Source organism: Vipera berus, assembly GCF_964194415.1.
Source record: "Vipera berus genome assembly, chromosome: 6".
Lineage (NCBI taxonomy): Eukaryota > Metazoa > Chordata > Lepidosauria > Squamata > Viperidae > Vipera > Vipera berus.
In genome coordinates this window covers 14,448,298-14,467,480 of record NC_138208.1, presented here as the reverse complement: position 1 = coordinate 14,467,480, position 19,183 = coordinate 14,448,298, and the positions used below count along the sequence as shown (strand labels likewise).

The 19,183-nt window shown below is 35.6% G+C and overlaps 1 protein-coding gene across 5 annotated transcripts in view; it reads right to left on the bottom strand.

Annotated features, from left to right (window-relative positions):
* Window positions 1-19,183, bottom strand: part of KIF21A (kinesin family member 21A) — a 100,171-nt gene that overhangs the window by 32,000 nt on the left and 48,988 nt on the right. For all 5 annotated transcript variants that reach the window (XM_081330916.1, XM_081330918.1, XM_081330917.1 and 2 more), the window contains exons 10-18: window positions 19,029-19,092; window positions 17,903-18,106; window positions 8,648-8,735; window positions 7,789-7,903; window positions 6,887-7,075; window positions 4,790-4,989; window positions 3,888-3,995; window positions 1,919-1,987; window positions 1,631-1,818 (exon numbers count right to left, since the gene is read on the bottom strand). In XM_081330916.1, coding sequence (XP_081187042.1) covers window positions 1,631-1,818; window positions 1,919-1,987; window positions 3,888-3,995; window positions 4,790-4,989; window positions 6,887-7,075; window positions 7,789-7,903; window positions 8,648-8,735; window positions 17,903-18,106; window positions 19,029-19,092 — 1,225 coding nt within the window. The remainder of the gene's footprint in view (window positions 1-1,630; window positions 1,819-1,918; window positions 1,988-3,887; window positions 3,996-4,789; window positions 4,990-6,886; window positions 7,076-7,788; window positions 7,904-8,647; window positions 8,736-17,902; window positions 18,107-19,028; window positions 19,093-19,183) is intronic.

Sequence of the window (19,183 nt, the reverse complement as noted above, 5' to 3'; positions counted from 1 at the left end):
AGTTTTCCTATTTGCATTTATATACAAGCAATAAACACGCCAAGTTTAATGTGTGTAAAAAATGGTCAGAACTGATGTGTGATACATTTGTGCAAAATAATGTGTATATGTGTCTATATCTACATGTACAGTAAATTATGTAAAAATAAATTATGAAACCTCAATAAATGTTGGGACTTCTAATGCTCAAGCTTGGAATAAAAAGTCTCCTCAAACTATCATTGCTAGCTTTCAGTTCTATTAATAATTAATCTGCTATTTACAAACAGCATCATCTAGCAAGGGCAAAAAATAAAGTATGCAGAGGATGTTACATGTACAGTAAATTATGTAAAAATAAATTATGAAACCTCAATAAATGTTGGGACTTCTAATGCTCAAGCTTGGAATAAAAAGTCTCCTCAAACTATCATTGCTAGCTTTCAGTTGCTCTTCTATTAATAATTAATCTGCTATTTACAAACAGCATCATCTAGCAAGGGCAAAAAATAAAGTCTGCAGAGGATGTTTTCTGTTGCTGTTATAATATAAAGGACACATGCCTTCCAGGCAGAAGATTCAAGGTCCAACCTTAGGTTTCTCCCAGCAGAAACACAACTCTTGCCTGTTATCCTGGTGAACTGATGGCCATACAATATGAAGCTGGAGAAACAACAATTTCCTCCACTATAATCCCTTGAATTGCCTACACTAGGAAGAAAATGAAATCATGTAACAGATCTACTCCATTATAATTTATGCCCATGGTTTGAGTATCTAAGGTAAGGAATGAGAGTCCTTTGGATTTTCAGGTCCTTCCAGATTGTCCTTCCAAAAAATTCCCTTCACGATTTCTCAATATCAGATTCTGATTTTGGGATCAATAGACTTCTAAGGCCCTAGCCCTGGAGAGAGAAAAATCTGGAGGATTTAATTTGAGAAACAGGGTCTGAGTAATCAGTTTCTGATGTTGGGATCAATAGACTTTTATAAGGCCCTAGCATTGGAGAGAGAAAAATCTGGAGGATTTAATTTGAGAAACAGGGTCTGAGTAATCAGTTTCTGATGTCGGGATCCCTAGATTTCTAAGGCCCTAGCATTGGAGAAGACTCCTGCGAGTCCCTTGGACTGCAAGGTGATCAAACCGGTCAGTCCTAGAGGAGATCAACCCTGACTGCTCTTTAGAAGGCCAGATCCTGAAGCTAAAACTCAAATACTTTGGCCACCTAATGAGAAGAAAGGACTCACTGGAGAAGAGCCTAATGCTGGGAAAGATTGAGGGCAATAGAAGAAGGGGACGACAGAGAATGAGGTGGCTGGATGGAGTCACTGAAGCAGTAGGCATGAGCTTAAATGGACTCTAGAAGATGGTAGAGGACAGGAAGGCCTGGAGGAACATTGTCCATAGGGTCGCGATGGGTCGGACATGACTTCGCAACTAACAACAACAACAACAACAAGCATTGGAGAGAAAAATCTGGAGGATTTAACTTCAGAAAGGGGTCTGAGTAATCTTATAGTCCCTAAAACATTGTCCAACCCATCATAGAGTAAGGTAATGTTCTTAGGAAATTGTGATCCATCTGACAGGCAAAAGGACCAAAGTATTATTCATTTTAATATACGCAAAATAGTGTTTGCATAGCATTACTTGGTTCCATTTGATGCTGGTAATGCTTGGACTCTTGCTACGGGGATTCTCATCTTCTGTTTTGATCCATCACTGTCTACTGAGGATGCAGCTTCTTGATTTGAGTGCTCAGGTAGACTCAGCTTCCGATTCACTCTCCCAGACACTTTATCAGATATAGGTCTGGCTTGTCGACGAAGAGCTGTAACCTAAAATAGGTAACTATTTTAATAACTAAAAAACTTTTTAAAAAATTAGATGATATATCATAATTTACATATAGATGGCAGAACTGAATTAGTCTGGTACCTCTTCAGTTCTGCGGCGTAGAATAACTTCCTGGTTCTTCTTTTGGGCTTCCAGAAGTTTTAGCTGATGCTGTAAAGAAGAACAAGCATAGTAAGCCAACAATGCAATTCTTTCAATGTGAAAAACACAACAGAAAACATTTCAATATGGGGTATGACAGGCAATTTCTGAGGAGCTAAGGTTCGTAACTCAGCTGACTGCCTTTTGGGATCAGAGAAATACGATGGCATCATTAGAAGGAAAGAATCCAAAAATTCTGTGCTATCTGTGGATGGTGAGTAGCCTATTTCCAAGATTCGCAGCTGATGGCAACAGTGGCATGAGGCCTTTAGAAAGGAAACTGTTATTACATCCCTTTTTAAAACTTCCCCTAATTAAATAAAATGCCCCCCAAATTCTGACATCAAATTTCAATGGCATAATCTCCCCATCCTGGAGGACCATAAATGAGGTGCATGAGGCCACATAATGGCCTCGGGTTGATGCCAGTGGTGGGATTCAGCAACTTTGCACCACTTCGGCAGAAACAGGAAATAGTTTTTTATTGGCCAGGCCCAGAATGGACTTCCGGAAGCAGCATCCACAGAGAACCGGTTGTTCACATATTTGAATTCCACCAATGGTTGATGCCCGCTGGAGCAGGACCAAGCTTCTGTTGTTCCAAGTCATGGAACATTGTTTTTATATATAATAAGTGTAGCAAGATTATTATATGCGCAAAGATGAAAAGATCTGGCAATACCTACAACTTACGCCCTTGACAGTTTAGTTTATTTAGTGACGGTTCAAAGTTACAACGGCCCTGAAAAAGGGACTTATGACCACTTTTTACACTTAAGACCACCGCAGCATCCCCATAGTCTCGTGATCAAAATTCACACACTTGGCAACTGACTCATATTTATGACAGTTGCAGTGCTCAGGGGATCCCCTTTTGTGACCTTTTGACAAAGTCAATGGGGAAGCCAGATTCACTTAACAACCATGTTACTAAGTTAACAATTGCAGTGATTCACTTAACTATGGCAAGAAAAGTCATAAAATGGGGCAAAATTCACTTAAATGTTTCATTTAGCAACATTAATTTTGGACTCAATTGTGGCCATAAGTCAAAGACTACCTGTATCTATATTTACTGGTAATGACTTTTTGCATAAAAAAGAAAAAAAAATGAGCTTATGATTTATGGTTTCGATGGTTAGATAAGCTAGACCAGACATGTCACATTCCCGACAATACGTGACGTTGCGCAATGTATCAGGATGGTTTTGCCATTGCAGGCAATGGGGTGGGCATGGTTTCCAGATGACGCATCCGGCCCATGGGCCGGCAGTTTGACACCCCTGGGCTAGACCAGGGGTAGGCAACCTCGGCTCTTTTATGACTCATGGACTTCAACTCCCAGAATTCCTGAGTCAGCTGACTCAGGAATTCTGGGAGTTGAAGTCCATGAGTCATAAAAGAGCCGAGGTTGCCTACCCTTGGGCTAGACTATAGAAAGAAGACAGTCACAATGTAACTTTAGTACAATTTATAATTGTGCTATAATTATATCTGCTGTAAAGATTGGAAGCCACTTTATATCTTTTTTCTCTTTTCATTTTTTTTCTGCTTTTTCCTTTTCTACCTCTCAACTTTTTTCATTTTCCCCTTTTTTCTCTTTTCTTTTTCACCTGCACTAAATGTAAGTTTGAACCCCCTCACCTTCAATTCCAGATCACTTACAAACTACTTTTTAAAATAAAACCAAGCCATGGCATGTTCTTTGCCCAATTCCACAAAATTCCTATATAGAGAATCAAAGCAGGTTTTTCCCCCATTATTCTCAAGATGTGCTTTACTGTTAAGCAAATTCCCCATAGCTGTGATACTAAATCCAAATAATATGGCTCTCTTTCGGTTCAAGCTTTAAATATATTTACTTTTATCTCACGAGAATGCAATACATTTTGACCAATTTATTAATCACCTCTCGTTTTCTCTGTTCTTTTTTAAGCTGTGCAATCTCTTTGTTTCTTCTAGATTCATTCATCCTGGCTTTCTCTTGTTCTTCTTTCATTTGTTTCATCAAGCGAACCTGTAATAAAAGTTATTTCACTATCTTTAATCAACTCAATCACTGCTTATCACATTCTAAATTACTGAAGGGGGGCGAATCAATGTGTCAAAGGCAACGATCTCTATAGCATCAGCATCATAACATTTATTTATTTATTTAGATTTATATACCGCCCTTTCCCGAAGGACTCAGGGCGGTTTACAGGGCATTTAAAAAACAGTCAATACAAACGTTAAAACAAATTAAAAGAGATTAAATAGAACCCTGAGAAAATTAAAACCCAGTTAAAATTAAAATTAAAAATATTCTCAGCCTGGGCCAGAGAGCTCGAAGAGCCAGGTCTTCAGGTCCCGGCGGAATGAACGGAGGTTGGGGGCAGTCCTAAGCTCCGCAGGCAGCTGGTTCCACAGGGCAGGCGCACCCACTGAGAAGGCTCTATCCCTGGGTGTTACCCGCCGGCAGTCTTTAACCGGCGGCACCCTGAGGAGACCCTCCCTGTGGGAGCGCACTGGACGAAGGGAACTTGATGCTGGCAGCAGGTGTTCCCTCAAATATTTGCATACAAGAAGAAATATACAAGAAGGGGACAGTTGTGAAAACACCCATAGCCATGTGAATAGAAATGCAGGTTACAAACATTATACTGGTAAGTGACCATTTTCACTTATGAGCAATGGGTAACACTGCAGCCTTGATCAAGTCATCCGGATGGTTTCAAGCAGCAAAATGAAAGACAGGGTTTATCTGGTAATACAGCTGATCATTCAGGTGGATGCACACAATACTAGAAATTGTAAGGTGAGGTGGAATACCTTTGTTTTCTTCATTTCTGCAACATCCTGTTGCAATTTTTTCAGTTGCTTTTCATACTGTGACTGATTTTTAAGTAATCGTGCATGTTCTTTCTGGGCTGCCTGAAGCCTCTGGAGTTGTTTATTCATGGACTGGAGCTTCTTTTCATATTCACTTTTAATCTTTTTTGCTTTTTCTTCTGAGCAGGACTCCACTGAACCTAACAATGTTAATGGATTTCTCAGCACATGAGTTACGATCACACAGATTCTAGCCTTAAAATAAGGCACAATGCTAAGTTGGATCAGTTTTCAATGTTGGCTAGTTGTCCTTTTTACTAGTTTTTTTTTAAAAAAAAACAAGGGGAGGAAAAAAAAAGGCAAAGACCTTTGTACCTCTTGTGTCATGGGCCTCCATTCTGATATGCCAGATGGCTGTCATAGACATAGCAGAACACCACGAGAATTTTCTCCCCATGTGTCCCTAGTATTAGCCTTGGTGGAGCAGTGGGCTAATGCCTCCTTAAGTAACACCAGCTGCCTGCAATTAGTGCAGGTTCGAGTCCCACCAGGCTCAAGGTTGACTCAGCCTTCCATCCTTCCGAGGTAGGTAAAATGAGGACCCAGATTGTTGGGGGCAATTAAGCTGACTTTGTAATAATGCCGCTTGGGGGGGGGAAAGCCCTAATAAGCAGGCATATACATAGAATGAAGGCTATTGCTAAGCACATTGGTTTGTGCTTAAATTGTAAGCCGCCCTGAGTCTTCGGAGAAGGGCGGGATATAAATGGGATTAAAAAAAAAATATTTATCATTGCAACAAGGTTTTGGCTGATCTGAAATAACTTGTCAGCTGGATCTCATGTGAAGAATCTTTACATTATTCATAATCATTCAGCTAGCCAACTAATACGAGCCCAATGCAACATAAGAGAAAACACACCATTCATCAATTCTAAAAAGCAAGTCTTGATCCAGGACAGAATAATAGATAATACACATTTAACAAATTTAAAGGAATATCACAGGCCACATGCCACAAACATTGTTGATATTGACAAAGGCAAATGTGATTTAAGAGTTGATGTTGCCACTAAAAAAAGAAATAATATCTTTCAGCAAAATCTTGGCAAAATATTTGAGATGCACAGCAATAGTGATTGTGCAAACAACTGGTTAGGGCAGGGGTAGGCAACCTTGGCTCTTTTATGACTCGGGGACATCAACTCCCAGAATTCCTGAGCCAGCCATGCTGGCTCAGGAATTCTGGGAGTTGAAGTCCCCGAGTCATAAAAGAGCCAAGGCTGCCTACCCCTGGGTTAGGAGAAATCATGCAAATTAGGAGGAAGGAGTTGGTTTTCAATACTGGGTGCCTTTTGAAACTATTCCAAATTTCTATCTACCCGTGAGGACTTGGGGAGGAAATGATGGATCATTTGGGGGTAAAAACCCAAATGTTGCTTGTTGTTTGTTACAGACTTGTAAGACCAAAAGTAGTTACTGGATCTCTGGCATACTATATAATGATTATGACTGTAATTATTCCTAATTATTTAGGCCCTGGGGTTTTCATTTAATTTAATGTCACCCACCTACAATAACAAGATGAGTGGCCATATCAATTGTTGAAGTAATAAGCAAACTTCCAGCTTTTGCTACAGTTTTTGCTTCCTAAGGTAGAATGTCTCTTGTTTCTCAGATCTGCAAAAAGAGTGGTAATCCCTCCGAATGATTGGGATAAGTATCGTGGATACTTATCCCACTCCTGTAGAGAAGTGCAGAAATGGCCTTGATTTGTCTACTGCATAAGCACCAACTAATCATGAGAAAGGAAGAGAGTGTGAGAAAGAAACGCAAGGTTAAACTACCTCAATTCTATCTGGTATTGTGGGGAGAGACAGAATTTATATGAGGTTTCCAAGACATTGTCATTAACAACAAATTCAGCTATAGTAGTTCTTAGAATGTCTATTACATGAGCTGGTCTCCACAAATATCTGATGACCACATTGGATATTTTTATGTAGACCTATTGCTATTTTCATCAACAATAGATTTTTTTAAAAAAAATCAATACTCTATTTAATCCAATTATTTGGTGAGTGAAAATTGTCTTACCCAGATTCTGAAGCACCTGATCTCTTTCAAGCTGCGTATCTCGAATTTTATGCTGCAACATCATTAGCTTTTCTTCATATTGTCTTTTCAAAGTCTGAAGCCTTCGTTGGCTATTCTCTAGTTCATCAATGAGCTTCTGTTTTATGGCAATTTCACATGTAATGTTTGCTAAATCTGCCTGATAATTCACTATAATTAAGGAAATTAAAAGCATTAAAAAGAATGTAATGCATTGCGGCACTCAAAAACTAGCTATATGGTAGAACCTTGATTGGAAATTCAGACTTGTTTGGGGCCCCAAACTGTTTGTATATCTACATTAAACATTTCCAATATATTTACATTACCATCTTTTTTCTAGATAAGATTATCTATATTATAGTCCTTTAATAGGAAGAACTGATGGCTCCAGCATTACAGCTTGATTTCTCGTAATAGTCGTTACTTATTCATTAGTAAATTTTTTGTATACATTTTTAATGATAAAGTTGCAATTAAAGTTCAGGCTTACAACTAAGAAATCTTCAGCCGGGATGCATGATTTATGAATGACCAACTGCCTAAAAATAAGCATTTAAAATATCATTTCGAAGTGGAATGTTCATTCTTTCCAAAGTACATTTAATTTTTATATCTATTTTATAAATCTGAAAGCCAAAAGTAAACTGATGGTTAACTTAAAAGCAGAAAACCTACTAAAAAAAACCCCCTCTAATGTCTCACTGAAATCTTTATAACCGTAGAGATTTACTGATCATAATATGTCATCCAATCATGAATGCTTCCTGAAATACATATTAAATGTAGTCTCCAGACTGCCTGTCTTAATTTTAAAATACCTATTTAGGTCAAAGGAGAAAATGATGACACATTAAGTACATCTATCTCTCTGTCTAGCTTACCTTTTTCATCAGAATCAGAATCTGTTTCATCTGAACTTTCAACCACCTCCAAATCTTCATCATCATCATCTTCTTCCTCGTCATCCTCATTATCGCTATGCTCATGCCCGTCTTCCTACAAAAATTTAAAAAAAAACCAAAACCAGGAACTCCCTCACCGTTTCCTTATTTTTAAGTATCATTTTAACTTGATCCCAGAACAAGTTATGCGCACAGCCTCTCAATATTAAACTAAATTATGAAGAAAATAGTATTTCGCACTCCTTTATTTGTATGTCTTGTGTCCTTTCACTCATTTCCGTTAAAAACATGATTACAAGACAGAGATTATATTTTCTGCCTGCTTTAGTAAAGATTCTCAGAGAAAACAAGCTTCATTATTTATACATGACAAGATGTATACTGCCGACTATAGAAGAATGGACTTTAAAAGTTTCCAGTTTGGCGGAAATGGCAAAGATCTCAGCGTACTTGAAAGACCAATCGCAACAGAGATATACTGTGGAGTGGAGAAGATGGATTGATTATATTCAGAATAAATATGGGACTAAAAAGTTTCCCTTAGCATTTGAATAAGTAGTGGATTCATATGATACATAAAATGCTTGTAGTTATTTTATTAAGAGTTAAAGTGCGATAGAATTTAATATTTTATTGTTGTTTGCATATCGTAGATTATGTTTGTATGTATTTTTATACCCTGTATTTAGCTCTGGGAAGTCGGGGAGGGGGGAGGGGGGAGGGGAAGGGAGAATTGGGGAGGTTTGGGGAGAGGGGAGGGGGTTGGGAGGGTTTTTGTATTTAAAAATGTACTGTAAAACTTTTCAATAAAAAAAAGATGTATTATCACAATACTTACTGTTTCCAGCTCATTATTCTCTCTTCCAGAAATGCCCTTTTCATCTTTTTTCTCCTGCTCATTATCTGTGTTTTCTTCTTTAATAGCACTATGGGGGAAAATTCAAAGGGGAGGGGGCATTTAATAATTGGAAGCATATGTTTCCCCCCTTAAGTCAAACAACTTTCTAAAGAATAACAGTTTAAATGTTACACAAACTTTTTGCAAGTTCAAATACCATAAATATTCAATGCTAGACTCAACTCTGCATTCCATGCACAATACAGCATTTTGAGGATTCAGAAAGAAAGTTAGCACAATAACCCTGAAACAAGAGATGGCACTGCATAGCCAAAGCTTTACAGAAATATAGATAAGATTCGTTAGAATGTCTGCAGAGAGAGTCTGCCTATTTCATGCCAGAGCAGTGTACGGTTAAGCTGGATGTAAAGCTAGAACCACAGGAGAAAACCCAAAGGCATATTTATGTACATATAATAATTATGTACACTCATAAAGTTAACACTTTAAAAAGCAGAAGAAAAAATGCGCAAAAATCTGAAACCACTTCCAAGACCAACCCTAAGAAATTGCAATGTTGAAATAAGTGAAAATAAAGAGTAAAAGGATATAGGCATTGTAATTACTGCAATGCATGAAATAACATCTTAATAAATTCCACTGTGCTAAATGGAGTTCAATTCCTAGAAACGGAATTTAGAATTGCATCTTTAATATCTCTCAATAATGGATCTAGATTTTTAAAAAAAACAAAAACAAACCACAACTATAATTTTAGATAAGCTGCCTGAAATACATTCACCGTTAAGATTTTCCTTCTACTACTTTGAAGCTGAAGTAGTGCTCCTTGAAATTTGAATGAGTATAATAAAAGATTAGCCAGGTATTTAAATTTTATTATATGCTTGATATGGGTGTGCATAATTTTACTTTTTCAATTTGTTTCAAAATATGTTTGGTTGAATCTACATTCAAATAAGATTTTCCATATGAAATCATATGCCTCCAATTTGATTTGATCATTCAGTAAAACTTCTTGTGCTGTGCAAAATCCCTTTTAAAATCAGTCTCAAAAATCAATCAGTCCAAATTTTAGATTGGTCCAAATTGAACTGAACAGATAGACCAAATCAATTCTGCACAATTTCAGCTGCCTAACATAGTATACATCTGGATATGAAATGCTTATCCTATGTTTATTGCAAAATAGGTTTCTAATCTAAAAGTATGATTAAATCACTTTTATTTCAACCTTTGTCCTATTTTTAATTAATACCTCCGGCAGTTATTCTGAAACGTATTATTTCTATCAACCATTTCAAATGAACATAATTCATCTGCATTCAACGTTTTGGGATGGGTAACTTTTATCCTTCCCTACTCTTTCTTTTTTTTCTGGCCACCAAAGCATACTTTGTTAAATCCTTATAGAAAGATGGATACATTGAAAAGGTAAATATTACTATAAAATTTAAATCACCAGAATAAGGAAAATTAAAGTGAATGTGGACTATTGCTTGACCATAGTCAATTCAATTTTAAAGTTAAATTACTACTAAACTTTTCTGAAGGGTAGAATATCCCAAATGTATCTTATGATCAAATCAAGTTGGATTTCATATGGAAAGTCTGATTGGCAATTCAATCAAACTGGTTTTGAAACACATTGTTAATATGAAATGCACAACAGTAAGTTGGTTTGCTAAGTATTGTCTATACTGGAAATTCCAATTGTGGATTGGGGGTAAATCTAAGCTTTAGCAGCACTTGTAATACTGGACAACAACAAAACTAACTAGCATGGTCCAGGAAGATACATGATTAATGACATTAAAAACTGCTAAGACATCAAGGAGGCTTTAACAAATCATAAAGGGCATAGCTTCAAAGACCCTTGATCATCTGGACCAACAAATTCAATTTCTTTCCAGATAATCAGGCAAGCCAATTCCTCAGGCAATTCCATAGGATCTATACAAATAGAATCCAATTCCAAGCAACTTTCTTCAGCAGATATTTAGAATAATTTCCACAGAAGCCCTTTAATGTTGCCATGGACTCTCCTTACCTGTAAAAAGGGGATGCAAAAACATAATTTGTGGCATGCTGGTTGTTGTCTGTATGAAATAGGAATCCACTTGCTCATGAAAGCTGCATGTTACAATGCAATGAATGGTGACAAGGAAAGAAATAGGGTTTTGGGGAAAATTGTGCTATTTTGAACAAACAGAATCCAGAGAAAACCCTATTCTGTTGGGTGTCATGAATGGATACGTAGAAAAAATATAGAATGATATAGTTGGAAGGGACCTTGGAGGTCTTCTAGTTGGGCCCCCTGCTAGAGCAGGAGACCCCACTCCATTTCAGACAAATGGTTGTCCAGTCTCTTTTTGAAAGCCTCCAGTGGTGGAGCACCCACAACTTCTGAAGGCAAACTCATCCATTGGTTGATTACTCTCACCATTAGGAAATTTCTCCTTAGTTCTAGGTTGCTTCTCTCCTTGGTTAGTTTCCATCCATTGTTTCTTGTCTTGCCTTTTGGTGCTTTGGAAAATAATTTACCGCCTCATATTTGTGATAGCCCCTCAAATACTGGAACACTGCTATCATGTCGCCCCTAGCCTCCAGCCCCTAATCATTTTTGTTGCTCATCTCTGCACTCTTTCCAGAGTCTCAACATCTTTTTTACATTGTGGCAACAAGAACTGGATGCAATATTCCAAGTGTGGTCTTACTACTGCATTCTAACCACTGCCACAGCTCCTGAATGAAAGAGCACAACTTGATTTAATTGCTTATGATGTAAGATTAAGAGAATTGGTAACAGCTATAAGAGGGATTAAGAGACTTTGAATAGGGACAAACCATTATTTGATAATGTCAGCAGTAATCCTGAGAAAAATGGACATGAGAGAAAATATTATTTGTGAAAGAAACTACAGCAAACCTAGAATGATTGCAGGAAGTTAGTATGAGTCCTGTATTATTAAATCAGTGTTGGTTGGGGATGTGATGATATCTTGTTGGTTGAAAACCTGAATTACTGCAGCCAACAGGAGAAAGATAATATGATGAATGAGTTTGATCTGACCATTCATTTACCAAAACCCAAGATGGTTTTGCTTTACAAGTAAGAATGTTTTATGATGCTTTACATAAATGAAGAACTAGACCAAATGGGTGAGTTGTAAAACTTTGTAGAAAGTTTACTAAAGGTGGGAAAAAGGATAAGTAAAATTGAAGATATGCAAGTATTGCTAGAACAACAGTGAGTAGTATGAGGACTGTTGCGAGGAATGTTTGTCAAAAGAAGAAAAAATGTACAGTAGGAATGTGCATAAGCCATATGAAGTGTTTTAATCAGAATTTTCTTCTACTGGATACAGAGAATAAATGAGGACACAATTGCAAAATAGGTGAAGAAAGGAGAAGTTATGCATGTATAGAGGTTAAATCAAATTTTGAAAAATAAGACCAAATATAAGAGTTGATGAGGTCCAAAAAATAGAAGTGAAAAATTTAAAGAATAGGTAAAATATGCAGTAATGTATGAATACAGTATGGGGGGGAAGATGGTTTACAATTTAAAAAAAATGTCAGAAAGCTATAGCGAATGGTGTTGGTGTAAAATATATCTAGCTGTATTTCCTTTTCCTCACCACACGTCTTAATTTTTTAAGTAATTCTTACTCCTTACCTGCTTTATAGAATGAAAACTAAAATTAGCAGGTTTGTTTCTGAAAAAGAATTACTTTTGAGAATTTAGGAATATCAAAGAAAATGCCCATGCAAAATGTTTTTCAATTTGTAAACTTTCTGAAGATTTTTTTAAAAATCTGTAATTATGAATTATATGTTTCAAGTAATTGTTTACATTCAAAAGTACATCATTAAAAAAAATTAGATGCTTTGTACCAGTACTTATAGGCTCAAAATCAAAATGACTACAATTTGATTTTTAGCTTTTAAAATTTATATCAAGAATTGAAGAACTCAATTTAAAGGAGTTCAAAATTGAATGTTTGCAGATTTTAGATGCAATATTTCATACTTCTGCATAAAAACCATTCATCATTTTACAGATGCATAAACGTGCAAAAAACATAAAATATGGATGTATAAAATCCAGTCATCATTTTAGTGAATAGATATCCTTGGACAGATAACCTTCCTCCCTATTCTCTGTATAAAACTTGATTTTATTGTAAGCAGTAATGAATAATAAATAATTTTTTGTAACCTAAATAATACAGTATTTGTTAATACTACTGTTACTATTGATAACACAGGTCATGGTGCCCTAAATTCTATCCAGATCTCTATGCAAATATGCTAATTTGGAAGATAAAATCTTCTTAACCAAGAAAATACGTAATCCATGCTTCTTGCTGTCTCTTCCCACCACCATTGTCTTCCAGGTTTTTATGCTTTTATAACCTAGATAATTAAAGAAATTCATTACCACTTGTCACAAGTTTTATGCTTCAAAAAGTAGGAAATATCAATTGATCCTTGCTATTTTAGAATGGTAGAATAGAAGAAAGTTGACACAACACTGCTCTTTGTAAGATTTTATCCTGGATTACCAGTTGATTACTGAAATAACAGAAAATAAGCAAAACCAATGGATGGGGCCAAAATAATTAAGATTTGTGATCTCAAGGTGATTCCACCCTACAATTCAAACCCCATGATCATTTTTGGAGTCTCTTGCCCCCAAGAGCAGATTGATAAGGAAACAGGGGGCTGCAATGAGTAAGAAGTCGTATCCTGTTGTTGTGACTACAGTTCAACTTGTTATATTCTGAAACCAAGCCAATTCTATTTGTAATATAGAAAGTTAAGTTCTCACGTAGATAAAAACATACGACTCCAGCTTACTGAAAATGGTTATTTGCAAAGGAAGTTAAATATTTATGAACGAGTACTTCATTTTTAAATTTTAACTTCAGGATTCATTTGTGGTAAGAGCTTGAGAAAAAAAAATCTGTTGAAGACAGCCATGTTGCTGTTATAGTATTATGTGTGTAATCTGCTGTACCTATTGAAACGGGTTTTAGTTTACAACCAGCCTCCTTTAAACTGCTCTGGTTAACTTCAATCCCAGATCTACACTCTTATTTATTTATTTATTTAGGGGAGGGGTGTAATTTAATAACAAGGGAAAAGGATTAGTCCAGAAAAAAAATATTATATGATGAAACTCCTTTGCTAGATCTATGTAGAATAATATGATTTTTACATGTGATCCGAACATTAGTTTTCAAATGACAATCAAAAACCTGGGAAACATTCCAACCTTGGTTCTCCTTGACTGCTTTCCTCAAGTTTCTGCAGCCTTCAAAAGCACCAGGTACAGGAAGACCAAGCCAATGAAGGACAAACCAGACAGTGAAAGCGAGAGCAACAAGGTAAACAAAAAAAATGACATATGAGCTCATGGATTTCAAAGTAGTTTTTTTTTAAAAAAAAATGATGATAAAAAAACGTAGTTAAAAAAAAAGGCAATTCATTCATTACAAAATAACAATAGCCATGCTGGGAGTAATGAGAAATTGCACTTCAAACACATTTGCATTTCAACATTCATCCTGGAAAGATTGCCCACAACTTTAACACTGCAAAGTAAGGGAGCAGAAAAGCTTCCTAACTTGTCATATTCAGTTCAATCATTTTTAATTTATTTTATTCAATCATTTTAATTTATTAACCTAAATAAATTCCAGCTTACTTCCGTATAAATTCCAGGGTGTTTTTTTTTCAAAATAAGAAGTCCAAATGCACTCATATTCTAAGATCATATTTTTGCAAGTAGTTTTATCCTGATTATGCTTTTTGAATGTAACTTCAATATTCTGATATGTATTTTTTCTATATTTTTACAAGCTTTTATTTTTTAAAAAAAATCCAAGTAGATTACAATTCCTGAACTGGTTTGGGAATGCAAAACAGATGAATTTATTTCTTTCCTGTTCCTACTCTAAGCATTTGTTTTCCACAGGTCAGCAAATAATTTTGACATGTTCTTGAGTTGAGACCTTTTTTTAAATCTTATTATCAGGCTGTTTGGACATACTAATAAAACCATGATTTACCATTTTAGCAGTACAAGTACCATCCTATTATGTATGCATAGAAGAAAGGTTTGAAGAAAAAAGTTGTACATTTTTTGAAATTTGTGTTCTGAATGCAATGTTTCCTTTTACTCCTTGCAGAAATGCTTATTTAACATAATTTCATCTTATCAATATAAAAGAAACAAAAGTGTCTCTAAGAGAAAATCCTCAGAAAAGTTTGAATCTCTAAATGAAAGGCAACATATGTAAAATATCTATTCCATGTTGAAAATGAGAAATTCAACTATATTTTGCAATAGTAAAATAATGCTTCAGAATTTGGTGTGTCAATTATTCCTTATTAGAAAGAAAAACTTCAAAGAAAAAAAAAGAAAAAAAGAGAAGAAGAAAGTGTATGTATTTAACGAGGAAAGCTTAGAAATGATTGCCGAATATGGTTTATGCTGAAATATGGCAGTGAAACTATGAACTGAGATGCAGATGTTAATGAAATACATAGTAAATGAAGGCAACTGCAAAATTGTGTTACAATTTAACTTAGTTGAATAAAGACAGGTGGCTATTTTTGAACTAATTTACCAAATCCATAAATCTTACACATTTTGATATATAAGATAATTATGTTATTGAAGAAACATGAAACCCTTGTTTTATTTGAAGCTAAATATTGCTTTAAAGCCTTTAGTAAATAACATTACCTACTTTAGTTTGGCTGAAATGGGAGACCATGAGTTCTAGTCCCACCTTAGGCATAAAGCCATCTGGGTGACCCTTGTCTAATCACTTTCTGACAGCCCTAGGAAGGAGGCAATGGCAAACCACATCTGAAAAACCTTGCTGAGAAAACTGCAAGGTCTTGAGAATCAAACAAAACCAGACACAGCTGAACGGAAGAGAATCATGAGTCAATTACATTTACTATAAATGAAAGGATGAACATCTACACATAAGAGCAGAGAAAAAGTAACTGAGATCCTAAGGCACCATATGCCCTTGAAAGCCTTGGGTGTACCCCAGGACTTTTCCAAAAATTGCTATCAAAATTGGAAGTACTAAATATAAAATTGGACAGTTAGGGATGCAAACAACCTAAAACATTACAGGAAGTTTCAGAGGAACAGAATATTCCATTTTGGGAACAGTTGGTTTTATACAACAGTGTTGGATGATAATCCTATTAATTTATTATTACAGCTGTATTTAGCTACAGTTTCCTTCTGGCTACTTGCATAACCATGCAGAATCTCAAACAAATGCTTTTGCCTAATTTTGTTGATAAGGAGAAGGGGGAAGCAAGAGCAAAGTTTAGTTTCACATTGGAAGTGTTCCCATAGGAAGGAAGAAGAGATAATGGCAGATGCTGAGATGGCACTGGAGGTATAGTCTTGAATTATCAGAACTATGGGAATGAGAACTGGGAAAAGATGGGACAGAGGTGTAACGGTTGGGACAAATATTAGTCGAGACAGCTCCAGCTACTGAAGATTTATGATTTTAATAAATAATGGTGTGAGTTGAGTTGGATTGGGCATTGTTTATCTTCTGAATAGTCATTAGTTTGAAGGCAAATCTGGAGGAGATTGCTGAACAGTTCTGGGGCATGGTCCAGGGAAGTGTTTCTAAAAATTCAAAGACCATCATAGGTTGTAGTCTTTGCTGTACAGATTCATTCCCCCAAGGAATGAAGAGGACTGAAGTTTTTATCCACTTAGAAATAAGCCTGACCGACAGAGGGAAAATTGCCATCTGGTGGAGCAGTGGGCTGATGCCTCCTTAAGTAACACCAGCTGCCTGCAATTAGTGCAGGTTCGCATCCCACCAGGCTCAAGGTTGACTCAGCCTTCCATCCTTCCGAGGTAGGTAAAATGAGGACCCAGATTGTTGGGGGCAATAAGCTGACTTTGTAATAATGCCGCTTGGGGTGTGTGTGAAAGCCCTAATAAGCAGGCATATACATAGAATGAAGGCTACTGCTAAGCTTGTAAGCCACCCTGAGTCTTCGGAGAAGGGCGGGATATAAATGTAATAAAAATAAAAAAAATAAAATATATACAAGGACTTTTTACATTCTAAATTAGGAAGTAGATAGAATCAAGATATATCTGTCCAACAATGGACAGATGCATTAAGTTAACATATAGAGGGCATAAATATCTGGGTAAAAAACAGGCTATAAAGTATTAATGAGCAAAAAACAACAACACTCCACTGTTCTGTTTGACTCAAAATGGGGAGAATATAGCTGGGAAGTCAAAACTAAATGCTAAACAAATATTTGTTTTTACTGCCTCATTGCTTGAATAAAAGGGGAAAAAATCTGAAACAGTGTTCTGTGTTGAGCTTCTACCAAATCCTGAGAGCCCAGAGAAAGTCCTATTCACCTTTAATGAACTATTAGTGTAAATAAAATGTAATCAAGTTTAGTGTTTGTCCTAGGCCCACTTTTGGAAAAGAAGCCCTTTGAAGCAGAATTCAAAAGCTGAGAGTGGCTCTCTCAGCTGATAAAGAAAAATGATATACTCTTGATGAACAGATATTTCTATATAATCCTCCTTGGATCCTTGATTATATAATAAATTGATATAAGATTATTTGTTTTTAAGATGTTATAGAATGGCAAAAAATCTAAACATAAAATAATATGAAATGAAATGACACAGCAATAAGCTGAATATGAAAGAAAAATCAAAATATGCCACTTGTAACATTAAACGAAACCCTGATAGCTACCAAAATCAGCTTGTAGATCTAGCATGTAAATTATGGTTGTGATTCCATGACACATTACAGAATTCCATGGTGTACTTAACTACTATTAACTGAATTAGCCCAACTGCCTGGGTTCACAAGACTCAACCATAAACTGGATGGGTCCCCATGATACACTTCACCACAAACTAGGCAATCATAGTTAGCATCCTATGCAAATTTAGCCTGTGCAGTGTTATATATTTTATCTTCAAATTTAAATTTAAATTCAAAGAATTTGTCCTGATTACTTCAAGAATGTTATTCACTGTTGTCTTACAAATAAGAAGTGATTATTGTATTACTGATCATAAAGTAAAGCCCTTGCTTGTTTGCAAGATGGATGGCAGGATTCATATACTCAATAATCCAATTAAAGATTTCAGCTAGTTAACAAGCACTCTATGCAAATGTTCAATTTAACTTCTACCTCTTTTTCTTCTTCTTTTCCTTTTTTTTCAGTTTTTCTAAATCTTTTTTAGCTAGATCCAGGACGTCAATTGTCTCCTTATCAGAGGGAAGCATTGAAGCAGAAAATGCTGAGGTTCCACCAAAGTATGTTGACCTTGTTGAAGCTCTTGACAAGTTGCGCCGAAGGTTTTCATTCACTGCTTCACTTTCAAATAGCTTAGCTCTTGAAAAAGAAAAAAAATATATTGAAAAGAAAGCAGAAGAAAAAAGTCAAATATAAAATTAACTGATAAGAATACAATAGATGATTCAACATTCAAAGCAATTCATTCACATAAATGCCAAAGGTGGCTCGTGGAATTGCATGAAGATAGACAAAAAAATAGTGACAATATTTTCATCATTATATGACGTTTTTAACAAAGCACACAAATTCCTATACGCTGTTAAAAGAATATTGACAAGCCAATAGGTATATGGCCAGGGTTTGTAAGTTTTTTGTTCATCAGGATGAGAAAATAAGGTTAGTGGATAAAGTTTTTTTTAGATCAGTAAAACACAATGCAAATCTAGAGTTTTCCCTGGATTACTGACTGCAAGCTTTGCATGATGCACTTCCCTGTTTATTCCCAATTTGATTTTATACTCTGAGAGAAACAAATCAGAAATAATTCAGCATGATTAATGTACTGAACTTATAAAAGATAGTTCAAACAGGCAATGGCTTAGTGAGATATGAGAACTCCAATAATTTATTTTTCATATATAGACGTTATATGGAAGAGATGGAAAAATTCAATCAGCTACAATTTAGTGTTACAATATATACTACAATATATATCTTATTAACATTTTACATCTTACTAACCACAGATTATGAAATAAATCAGTTTATAAAATAAATAAACCAAATTAATCTGGTTTACTTTATAAACCAGAGTTGAGACTGCCACAATTTGTCTGCATTTAAATATTATGCCCTCCCAATGAAAAAGAAGCCATTCTGATTGTGAACTCTGGAACTTGTCATCCAGGACCTGAAGTCACTGAAGATATTGTCTCAAAAATAAAACAATTAGCTACAATCTTTTATATTCTAATCATACACAACCAAGCCAAAAATTATGTCAATATCAGAATACTACCTGAGATCCTCAATTTCCTTGATATAGTTATGAATCATATTACTGATTTCTTCATTACCCTCTCCTGTAGGAAGAAGAAGATGAATATTACATGGACACAAAGTACATGGTTTTTAAATGTATTGTACTTGCACAAAGATATCAAAACATTTAAA